This window comes from Colias eurytheme, chromosome 3 (assembly GCF_061535395.1).
Source record: "Colias eurytheme isolate Ceu_HAF_F1 chromosome 3, ilColEury1 Martin Lab GWU primary, whole genome shotgun sequence".
NCBI classification, from domain to species: domain Eukaryota; kingdom Metazoa; phylum Arthropoda; class Insecta; order Lepidoptera; family Pieridae; genus Colias; species Colias eurytheme.
This window is the reverse complement of record NC_142982.1, coordinates 1,138,459-1,150,883: the sequence shown is the minus strand read 5'-3', so window position 1 is coordinate 1,150,883 and position 12,425 is coordinate 1,138,459. Positions and strand designations below refer to the sequence as shown.

Below are 12,425 nucleotides of genomic sequence, written 5' to 3'. Positions count from 1 at the left end.
ATAAATTTAAACTGGTGTCAAAATGAGAAAAGATTTGTATTTTTGTATGTAAAGAATTACCTTTATAAACGACTGGACCAATTGCAAAAAATTTTATATGTACTACACTGTAACTGAGTAACAAGGCTACCAAGGTTCCAAGGTGTAGAAAATCAGACATAAATTCTCTTTCATCGCATGCGCTGCGGAAACTATTGGTGATACAACAATAATATGTTCTACAATGTTATAGTTAAATGTTCAAAAAAAACGTCACGATGGTTTCCAACTATATTCTAGTTATGGAACTATAACTACCTACTAGAAGTTGATAGAAATACCGATAAATATCAGGCGACTTTACAATAACAACCATGTGACAACTATACATATAGGCTGCGGCAATGTTCACCGAAGTTTTCAATTCCGATAACTAAAGGCCTGCCTAGCCGAGGTTCTTTGGTGCTTGAGACAAATATCCCTGAATCGTGTAAAAAATGTCCATAGAGTATTTGTTGCGACTCAACGCCTATTGTATGCAAACTATAATTTTTTGTTGCCTTGAATTTGAGAGCGTTCAAACCACCTAATGTAGATTGTAAATATCGTACCTATGCGTTGTTAGGCCTATTACATTTTGTAGATTTTAGTGTGCTTTGTTAGGCCTATTTATGATAATTGTATTTTGTAGATTGCAGTGTGCGTTGTTAGGCCTATTTTATAATAGTTCTATTTTGTAATGTAGTGTGCGTTGCTATGTCTATTTATGATAGTTGTATTTTGTAGATTATAGTGTGCGTTGTTGCGCCTATTTATGATAGTTGTATTTTGTAGATTATAGTGTGCGTTGTTGCGCCTATTTATGATAGTTGTATTTTGTAGATTATAGTGTGCGTTGTTAGGCATATTGATGATATGTATTTCTGTATTTTTTTTTTCTGCAATTACCCTTTATTTTTGTCCCGTCCCGTCTCTCGGTATGCACCAGACTTTGGGAGGCATTTTTAACAGTAGAAAGACCAGGGACACTAGAAAGCTACCCCCCCCCCCCCTGCTATTTACCCCTGAGTAATATTGTAGGCTATATTTCCATTGATTTTTATGTTTATATTTTGGGTCAAGTGGCTAGGTGTCGATTATTTAAGGTAATGTAAAAAGAAAACCAAAAAATCTTCTCAATAATATTTATTAATCATAATAGAACGTTACATAAAGTATATTAAAATAATGCTTACATAAACTTAAAACTAACTACTCGTTACAAAAATCACATCATCACGGCGGGTGCGGTCAGCTTGTGAGATTCTTAAATATGACGGATTCCCACGACGTTCTATTTTATATGACTATACAATTCAAAGGAATCAATATTAAATGCCTGCTTTTTAGAGTTAAAATATTTTATTCTACATCTTTTTTATATGCAATTCTGCATATACTAGACCAAAATATTCTTATCAACTAGTACAATTTATAAAATAAATACAAAAACGCTATCAATCGAGTAGTAAAATTGTCAAATGAACAATTAAAATACAACTTAACATATATTTTTTCTTTTCTCATATCCATATTACTGACCATCATTAAATCTACCCACATTTACAACACAGTTCAACGTCGTGGAAATCATAATGACATCGAAAGTCAACATTTCTGTAGCTTACACTATTTCCATGACATTTTTGGTGTATCTCCGATAGACATCACATAACCGCACCCTCAACTGCGAGGTTAAACAACACTAAATTAAATATGGCTTAGCTTCCAGTCACAGTAAACAAAACGCGCAGTAGCCAAACTCATACAAAACGTTCGAAACGGGTCACTCACACGAACATAAGGATCAACATAATATACATCGTATGTATCGCATAGATGTGTATGTTGCGCGAGAGTAGTTTCGAACATTTTATTATGAGTTTCGCTACTGTTCGTATCTGTTTACTATGTTCCAGTGTTTAAGAAATGGTTTGATAATTTCTTGCGAGCGAAACTTGACTTAGGTATTTTTTATGTGTTGAATTTTAGTTGGCAGATGTTGTAAAAATGTTTTAAGTAAAAAACAATAATAAGTAATCTGTTTTGTAGTTCGACGTATTATAATTATTAAATACTTTCTATTGACCAATAAAAAGTTTAAAAACAATAAATTCAAGTTTCGCCCGTGGACAATAAATAGGAAAAAAGACATGGAATGAAAGTGGTGTTAGTAAACATTAGAAGGGGGAAAACTTTACCACAACATAAAGCTACGTGCCTATAGTATTAACAGTGCTTTACGCGATGTAGACTCTTTGCAATATAAAATTAAATTTAACAAAATTGTTTTAACCAAACGACTTAGCGACAATTAACATTTGGTACTGGGTAAAAAATACAGAAATTTTGATTTGAACTCAACCCTTGTAATAGGGAATGAAAAATGGGATGAAAGCATTTTTTATTATTAAATAATATTAAACACGAGAAATTAACGGATTTTTAAACAAAACAACAACAAATTACAGTAAATTTTTACACCAAATACAAGAATTATTGCAAAGATCGTGCATCAAAAACCAAAATATAGTTATATAACACTAGGGTAATTCCTTTGAAATTACAAGTCTATCGCCATTTTATAAATACAAGATATATTATTCTAAATGCACTCCAATTTACTAGGGATCGTCCATTAACCACGTAAACTTGTTAAAAGAAAATATTACGACAGATGTTTTCTTATTTTCTGCGCAATTCTTTTGATAATATTGTGAAGGAAGGAAGGTGGAATTCCTCTATCGAAAAAGGGAGGATCCTCGACCAGTCTACTCGACTGGCCGGCCGTTAAGGCCACGATGGATGATGTCGATTGTCGGAAAGTTGTATATGTTTAAGCTCTGTAGCGAAAACATTTCGCTTGCGCGATTCAGAGCGAGGTGTCGCTACAATGTCTTCAAGCGTAGAGTGAACGGGTAGTTACTAGGGAAGCGCGTACCATCTTAGACCACATCTAACCTTTACATCAGGCAAGTTTAAGGCCAAGCGCTTCCCTATATACAGCAAAAAAAAAATGTGATAATTATTTATTTTTTTCTTAAAAAGGGCTTGAAAACATGATTAATGAACGACCCTTAAAACGAAATAACATTCATACCCCACCAGCGTTTACGCAAAACGTAATAATATTTAAAAATTATTAAAAAATTTATAAAACTGTTACTTAGATGGCAAGTACAAACTGGTTTGATATTCTGTGGTGTCGTATGTATATTTTTTTTGTTGTGGGATTTTTTGAGGCGGATCGTTTGTATATAATACGTATTGATGAATACAAAAAGGGAATTAAATTTTGTCTACCGATGAATATAATGACATATAGGCATTACATCTCTTCTTGTACAGAAATACGTTCTGTTTCTGTCTTTGTGTTTCTCAATGTTAGCCAGAAGGACTGCTACATCTTAACGCGAACGAGAAGGATTTTAGTATGTACTGTGTTTGATGTACACTACAAAAAAAAATCAGTTGTAGGAACAAAAATAACCTTACATTTTGAAATAGCAAATTCAGTGATTCTTGTCCGTATCCAAATATATTCCCCTCTTTGTATCCATCAATGTTAACAACATTATTTTATTTGCTATTTCAATTGCGAAGCCCTAACATACTAACATAAATCAATAAAAAAAAAACAACTAAATCTACTGCCCATGGCGTGTTGCGTCAACGCTTGTGACTCGATCACAGATATACACATACAAAAATAAAATTAAAAATGTTAACATCATACAGCCATGTAAACATCACTATGTGCAATTGTAATTTGTTAAAATTTCGATATTTTTTTTTTTTCATTACGCATTTTTTTAAATATATATTTAATAAATAATATATCTTAAATAAAACAGTTTGTTCACCACATTTTAAAAAAAAGATTGTAATTTTTTTTATATTTTTTGTCAGTAAAATTTAGTCATTTTAGAATTTTTAGTTTGACTCTACTTTTAATTATTTTTCCGATATTAATATTCATCAAAATTACGATTACACATAGCAAAAAAACCCATAACACATGCACATTGCACTGTCATATAATCCAAAACCTTATTACTCAGACTTAAAGAAAAACAACTATTTCTATAAAACAAATAATTTTTATATTCTTCTTTACTATTTAAAAGCAACGAACAAACACTATAATTATCCGTTAGTTGAAACGGAGTTTTAACGAAAATATTTTTTTTTTGCAAAAAAAAAAACAAAGAAAAAAGCCAGTGACAAAAATAACTACACTATGTAGACTTACACTTAAATATGTTTGGTCATTGTACAATCAAATGATTGAAAATCAATATTTTTGAAAAAAAAAGTGCGTGTGCCGAGCACACGTTGTCAGAAGTGAAACTTATTTGGCAAGATTCAAAGATACCAAAATCGTCGCCCTACACGTTACGGCCATAACATTAAATTTTTTACTGTCAACGCGCCTAAAGAAGTTTCACTTCAAAAAATATTTTTAATGTAAAAGTGAAAATCACTGCCTTTCTTTTTAATTCCAATATGATATTTGGCAGTGTTTTAAAGAATGAACTTCGAATTAGATTTTTTTAGAAGAAAACGTTTCAGTTAAACATGTTTACTAAATGACTTTTATCATTATATTTTACTTTAAAACCACATAAATACATACAAAATGTATGTAACTTTGTCCTGATTATAAATTACTTTCGTCAAATCGCTGTAGAAAAAAGTTTACGCATATAAAACGTTTAGTTATAAAACCAATTTATTAAATATTAATATATTATTTATCAACTAGTCATATTTTAGTGTCTAAGAAAATAATAATAATACGAATTTGTTTGACAAGAATACAAACTATGGCCGATTCGGTATTGCCATGATCGAAAATTTCAAGACATACTTGTTACTGTGTTGCCACACTTCTGTGTTCTATTTTCTAGGATTTGGTGTTGCCACATTAGGCGACAATTTCCCAATATTGCATGAGCCGCTCCCCGTTTGTCAAGCCCATGCCTTCCGGTCTGATGAAGTTGATTTCAATAGTCTTAAATCTCTTCTTTAATTCTGCGTCGAATAGCTGAAAATGAAATGATTTTGTTACGTACGTAAACATTAATTTTTTGTATGTTACATTAAAAATATATGGGAATAGTGATCCAGTGACATGTGTTGGGATATGTAATCCTGACGTATCAGGTTTTTGTAAATGCTTTCTAGTAGCTATCTTTTCAAGCTCTATTTACGAAATAAACATCTTGGGTTAGTGAATCTGATACAATTTGTTGTATTGTATTGTTATAAGGTGCACGTGCGTGTGTGAGGAAATGCGGTGGTGTGTATTACCAACTGAACATAAAAATTCAGCTTAATAGCTGGAAGACCAGAGTGTAGGGTATGAGTGTGTGTGTGAGGGCATAGTGGTGTGTATGTGTGTGTGTACGCGAGAGTGTGGGCGTAGTGGTGTGTTTATATGAGTGTGTGTGTGTGTGACGCCGGAGTGGTGTGCTGTGTGTGTACGTGTGTGTGTGTGTATGTGTACGCTGACGGGCGCGGCCCAGTGCCGGCGCAGTGTGTGTGTGTGTACCTGCAGGTCGGTGGGCGCGAGCGGAGCGACGCTCGGCTGCAGCAGCGCTCGGCCGGCGGCGGCGCTGACGGGCGCGGCCCAGTGCCGGCGCAGTGTGTGTGTGTGTACCTGCAGGTCGGTGGGCGCGAGCGGAGCGACGCTCGGCTGCAGCAGCGCTCGGCCGGCGGCGGCGCTGACGGGCGCGGCCCAGTGCCGGCGCAGTGTGTGTGTGTGTACCTGCAGGTCGGTGGGCGCGAGCGGAGCGACGCTCGGCTGCAGCAGCGCTCGGCCGGCGGCGGCGCTGACGGGCGCGGCCCAGTGCCGGCGCAGTGTGTGTGTGTGTACCTGCAGGTCGGTGGGCGCGAGCGGAGCGACGCTCGGCTGCAGCAGCGCTCGGCCGGCGGCGGCGCTGACGGGCGCGGCCCAGTGCCGGCGCAGTGTGTGTGTGTGTACCTGCAGGTCGGTGGGCGCGAGCGGAGCGACGCTCGGCTGCAGCAGCGCTCGGCCGGCGGCGGCGCTGACGGGCGCGGCCCAGTGCCGGCGCAGTGTGTGTGTGTGTACCTGCAGGTCGGTGGGCGCGAGCGGAGCGACGCTCGGCTGCAGCAGCGCTCGGCCGGCGGCGGCGCTGACGGGCGCGGCCCAGTGCCGGCGCAGTGTGTGTGTGTGTACCTGCAGGTCGGTGGGCGCGAGCGGAGCGACGCTCGGCTGCAGCAGCGCTCGGCCGGCGGCGGCGCTGACGGGCGCGGCCCAGTGCCGGCGCAGTGTGTGTGTGTGTACCTGCAGGTCGGTGGGCGCGAGCGGAGCGACGCTCGGCTGCAGCAGCGCTCGGCCGGCGGCGGCGCTGACGGGCGCGGCCCAGTGCCGGCGCAGTGTGTGTGTGTGTACCTGCAGGTCGGTGGGCGCGAGCGGAGCGACGCTCGGCTGCAGCAGCGCTCGGCCGGCGGCGGCGCTGACGGGCGCGGCCCAGTGCCGGCGCAGTGCACGCAGCTCCCACAGCGACGAGCCGAGCGCTCGAGACCGGCACGCGCTCGTCTCCTCCATCACGTACGGGTCGTTTGACACTGCAAAACACATTCACAATGTAAAAAAAAAATTGTGCATGCATACAAAAGTCAATAGATCTAAATCGCTCACTCCTCCTTATTCAAAAAAAAGGTGCCCAAATTAACATTATTATTATCGTGTTCATCCGCAAAAACATTACCCACATTAGCAGTTTCACTTAAAAAAAAAAACATTCAAAAAAAAGTCCTCTCTTCATTTAACACGGTATCATGCACTCACTGATAGCGGGCGTGTCCTCGCAGCAGATCATGCGCTTGAGCGCGGGGTGCCGCAGCAGCAGGTTGGACACGAGCTGCAGCAGCGCGTCCGCGTCCTCCGGGCTCGCGACCAGCGCTAGGCGGGAGATGCGCTTTGCGAACGCGGCTACTAGACTCTCCGGTAAATGCCTAGAGAACAGGATAATTCACATTTAGTCATGTTTAAGGTGCTTGGAAAACAGTTCAATTGACTTCTAATTTTGGTTATTTACTCTCCGGTAAATGCCTATAGAACATAGTCCAGGAGGAATCGGCGCATGAGTACCGAAAACTATTCCACCTCAATTTTTTTACGTGATCCTCTTCAAATTGCCCTACTGATGATATAAATGCATGTTGCCATGGGGCAACCCGGTGCCATATTGTTTAAACCGAAATTGTTTAAACAATTGCAAGGAATTGTTATTTTTCAACCGGACAAATTTTTTTTATATTTTTTATCGAAATACCAATAAAAAAGGTCCAATTACTTTTCACGATAAAGTTAATATTTTCAAAGATATGAATTTTTTAAGGTTTGAAAAATCTCAAATTTGGGTACTTTCGACCCATGAAAAATATATTTAAAAAAAAAATAATATATAAGTAATATTTTTTTTTCAATTCTCTATACAATAGTTAATAATATTGTTAATAGAGATTTAAGAAAATTTCATTGTTTATATCTGTTTTTTACCTTTATTATATTTGTTTTTTACCATTCCCAACTAATCTTAAAAAACCGTGTAATTGTAAGAAAGCCTGTAAAACCAAAGCTTGTTATTGTAAAAAAAATAATATAAGTTGCATACTTCTATGTGGTTGTGATTCAGAAGACTGTAAGAATATAATATATAAAAATAATATTGATAATAAATAAATACTTATTTTTAAATCTTGTTTTATTATTTCATACTTCTCCATCTATAACTTTCGTTTGAAGAAGTTATTCAATGTAATTAATAAGGTAAAAGACCTAGTTATTGACACTTTAAATTTTATTTTAGTTAAAAAAAAAACAAATCAATTCTAATAAATTAATAAATATAATTTTTGAATTAAAAATTTTAAGATCTTTGGTTTTTTGAGAACATTTCATTCTTTTAATTAAAATCAAATTGCGAGTGTCAAACAACTAGGCCAGTGTCAATAACTGGGTCTTTTACCTTACTTGCTGTTTCAATAACAAAAAAGTAATATAAACTGACAAAAAAGTAATTTTAATTACATGTTTCAATTTATGCTTAAATAACTTTAAAAAAATTGATTTCAGAAAAAAATATATAAGAAACAAATTGTAGACAATTTAATTATTAATAAGATTGCTCTCTTTAGAAATCTTGATAAAGTTGATAGTTTTTAAGATAAATGATAAATAATGATTCAAGACACAGAGAGGCCGATGCAGCGCATGAGTAAGAGAGAGACGGCGATACTTAAAGGTAAGCGGCGCGTACTTGTGAGCGCGCGAAGTTAACAATTAAAAAACAGATATAAACAATGAAATTTTCTTAAATCTCTATTAACAATATTATTAACTATTGTATAGAGAATTGAAAAAAAAATATTACTTATATATTATTTTTTTTTTAAATATATTTTTCATGGGTCGAAAGTACCCAAATTTGAGATTTTTCAAACCTTAAAAAATTCATATCTTTGAAAATATTAACTTTATCGTGAAAAGTAATTGGACCTTTTTTATTGGTATTTCGATAAAAAATATAAAAAAAATTTGTCCGGTTGAAAAATAACAATTCCTTGCAATTGTTTAAACAATTTCGGTTTAAACAATATGGCACCGGGTTGCCCCATGGCAACATGCATTTATATCATCAGTAGGGCAATTTGAAGAGGATCACGTAAAAAAATTGAGGTGGAATAGTTTTCGGTACTCATGCGCCGATTCCTCCTGGACTAACAGGATAATTCACATTCAGTCATGTTTAAGGTGCTTGGAAAACAGCTTAATTTACTTTTAATTTTGGTAATTTATGAGGGTAGTTTGATTTTTAATTCTTCAAAATACCCTCACTTTTTTACTGTCAGAGAAAATACCTAGAAATATTGTAAAAATGACAAAAAAAGCCTTGAAAAAAATAAGAGGTTTGATAACAATTTATTACAAAGAGTGAGATAGCAACATTTCATTTTCCACTGAAACTTCCAAAAAAATAACTTCTCAATTCAAGCGCTTTTTTGCTTAAAGATTATAATTATAATGTTGACAAAACTCACGTGGAACTCAAAAATATATCGGCCAGGTGCAGCAGCCGTCGTTTGTATCGAGTAGCAAACATCTCCGGCTCGAACATAGCGTAGAGACGATCGTATATATCCGGATACTCAATGTTGTGATGACGGACCAGTTCGAGGACACCTTGGAGTGCTAGCATGCTTATTGGACCACCTATGGAAGGATGTTTGTGAATTATTTGATTGGAAGTAATTTGGGATCTAGTCTATATTGCACGCCTCATAAGCGAAGCGTTGAGGTGGGTACTACCGTCACTTCGCGCAAAACATCTGATTTTTCAAACTTAAAATGTCTTTATGTATCATACATTGCACTTGTAAGATAATACATACACACACATATTAAGAAAAAACACTATTTTTAACGTTCATGATATTTTTGATGTCATTTTTGTTATTTAAACTAGTTAAAAAACAGTTTAAAAAAGTTCTGTCTTGGACGTCCGTGTGTCTGTATGTGCGGATCCTTTTTCTTGTTAACACGATAGCGACCGAAATACTTTACTAATCGAGTCTTTTTTTTTCTCTTACCCTTAGTATGCTCAGGAATAGAACCCTTTCATTTTTCAGGGTCTGATTCGATGTGGTTTAATTGTTATTAAATAAACAAAAATAATAATTAATAAATATTTATTAAAAAAAAATTATGAGGCGTGCACTTTTGGATTTTCCAAATTATTTATGAATATTAAAAAAAAAAAACAACTAGCTCCTGTTTTAACACGCCGCTTTCATCTTTCAATTACAACTGGAAAAGTACCAAAATCATGGAAGCTTGGGAACTTGCAGCCGATGCCCAGAAGAGTTAGAGGTATAATGTTAAAAAAACCTTTGTGGTGGAAAATGTATAAATTATTACCAGCGTCCAAGCTATCGCACAGCATGTCAGTAGCGAGGTGCGGTCGGGCCAGCAGGGGCATAAGCCGCTCCACGAGCAGCAGCAGCGCGCGGCGGTGCGTTCGCGGCTCCCCGCAGAGCGGCCACTGGCACGCGAAGCCCCAGCACCTGTTCGCGTAGCGCTTGCAGTTTGCGGCGCCCAGTTGGAAGCTGCCCTTTCCTGTGGGAATGGACTTGTTAAGTTGCTTGTCATGACTAGAAGTGTCCAAACATATAGTCAAGTTTTGCTGACGTCATGAAAATGTAATTAGTTATGAGAGTCATGTTTATAAACTGCAATGCAAAAATACTCTTTCAGTTTTCATGGGAGAAAAAAATCTGCTCACAACTAAAAGTGTCTAGAAATTAGTTGATGAAACGTATAGTCAAGTGTAGGTGATGTCATGAAAATGTAGTTATGAGAGTCATGTTTATAAACTGCAATGCAAAAATACTCTTTACAATCAGTTATCATGGGATTAGTGTTTTGTACAAAATCAACAGGAATTCATCTCCTCTTAATGTCTAGTCTAGTCTGTCGAGCTAGAAAATTACGATTTGATGATTTCGTACCAATATAATATATTTTTATAAAAATAAGTTGTATCAAATTCCTATAAGATCACAAAATAATATAGACATGTTATAGACACAATACATACTTTCACTGGCACAAAGCAGCTTGTCCTCTTTCTCATCTTCTCTATCCTTGGCTTTAGGCTTGTTTTCCGTTGGTATTTCGAGGGCTAGCAGCTTGTCCAGCAGTTCCAAATAGTTCTGCATGTAAATGTGGGTTGGTGACCTGTAAATTGAAATGTAGCTATTACTTCTTACTAACAAAATGATGAATGTTTATAAAAAAAAATTGTAATTTTTTTTGTTGGCAGTACAAGTATTTAAATAAATAAATAACTCAATAGTAACATTGATTGAACTTATTTTAAATTTTATTTTTTTTATTTCTAAATTGCATTGAATGCTATGAAAATAAAAATTATAAGAACTTACTTGCGATAAGCAATAGTACACAGGACTTTCAAGCCAAACTGTTGCATGTCCCGATATTCAGTGAATTCTTGGAAGCGAGTGATAGGAGCTGTCATGGGTATTTCCGAGTCAAGCAGTACATTAAATATATTCTGTAAACAATATTAATTATGTAATAACCATATACATCAACACAATAAAAACAATGATAATGCATAAATAATTGTAACACATTTTATTTGTGAACTAAACTACAATGGCTAAAAACTGTTATACTAATTATGTTTAGAAGTATCAATATATTTCAAACCATGTGACTGTTTGTTTGAAAGCATATTGCATTTAAAAATGATACAAAATAAAGAGAGAAGTTACATTAATAACAGGCAATAAGAAGTATATGCATAAGCATTGCCGTCTTTATAGGAACTTACCTTCAATCTAACCGAAGGGAAGTAATATCCGCTCGTGTGTTCCAACGGATGTTTTCCCTCCGCCTGCAGCAACTTGCAGGCAGTGACTAGGGCCTGCAGTCTCGAGTTGGTGCGGCCGCGTTTGATGCACTCCAGCACGCGCGTCAACGCAGTCTCGTAGCACTCGTTTAGCCATCTGCGGTACTCTGCTTCAGGGCTGTGATCTGTAGATTCATAACAAATCCTATCAAGAGTATTTTTCAGTTTTATATCACCCAATTAATGCAATATAATCATGTTTATATAAATGTGGACCATTATAAAATCATTATACAAGACCAGAGCTTGCAGGTTGACTTTCGACCTTTACATAAGCGAAAATAACATCATAATATGTAACTGGAGCGTTATTTTACACACGAAAATAGGCATTTAAATTTACATTGAATAACATGTGCGTGGTAGAAAAAACTTATTCAATAGCGGTCAGGCAAATAGAACGCAAAATCAATATTTTCTTGATGACAAATGAAAACCATTTATACACACCTGCAGGTTTTAATGGTACTATTTGTTGTATAAGATCACCCCTTTTTAACAGCTCCGTAAATATAACTTCGATTGCAAGCAATAAAGGAGTATAGTTCTCCGTTTCCGCCTAAAAATATTAAGCAAAATGTGATTAAAAAATGAGTAACCTAAGACGCAATTTCAAGTATATTTATGATCGTTTTTATAGGAAAATTACTTACCTCAAACATCTGAATGATATCAGCGAGATTATTCGCATTTTTTCTTGAGTTTAAAAACTCATTTGCCTTATTGCGTAGCTGGGCCGAAATCATTTTAGATAAATTTGGTTGCACATCAGCCATTTTTGTATTGAAAAGAATTAGACATAAATCATAGAGAATAATAATATGAAAATAATTGACATAGACAATAGACTCAAAGAAACTAAAGTTGCGTTCATAAACTTTTAAACTAAAATGCTCATTCAAGTATTTTATTCTATTTAATAAGATTTAATAACAGTGAAAA

At 36.3% G+C, this 12,425-nt stretch overlaps 1 protein-coding gene across 1 annotated transcript; it reads right to left on the bottom strand.

Annotated features, from left to right (window-relative positions):
- Nucleotides 1–1,149: 1,149 nt before the first annotated feature.
- Nucleotides 1,150–12,281, bottom strand: LOC149909315 (nucleolar complex protein 4 homolog A). Its single transcript, XM_090119200.1, has 10 exons — nucleotides 12,137–12,281; nucleotides 11,934–12,042; nucleotides 11,406–11,608; nucleotides 10,993–11,123; nucleotides 10,647–10,786; nucleotides 9,968–10,165; nucleotides 9,091–9,262; nucleotides 6,836–7,002; nucleotides 5,573–6,612; nucleotides 1,150–5,065 (listed from the first exon to the last, which is right to left on the bottom strand). The coding sequence occupies exons 1-10, from the start codon at nucleotides 12,257–12,259 to the stop codon at nucleotides 4,946–4,948; spliced, it is 2,403 nt and encodes an 800-aa protein (XP_089975326.1). The 5' UTR covers nucleotides 12,260–12,281; the 3' UTR covers nucleotides 1,150–4,945.
- Nucleotides 12,282–12,425: the final 144 nt, after the last annotated feature.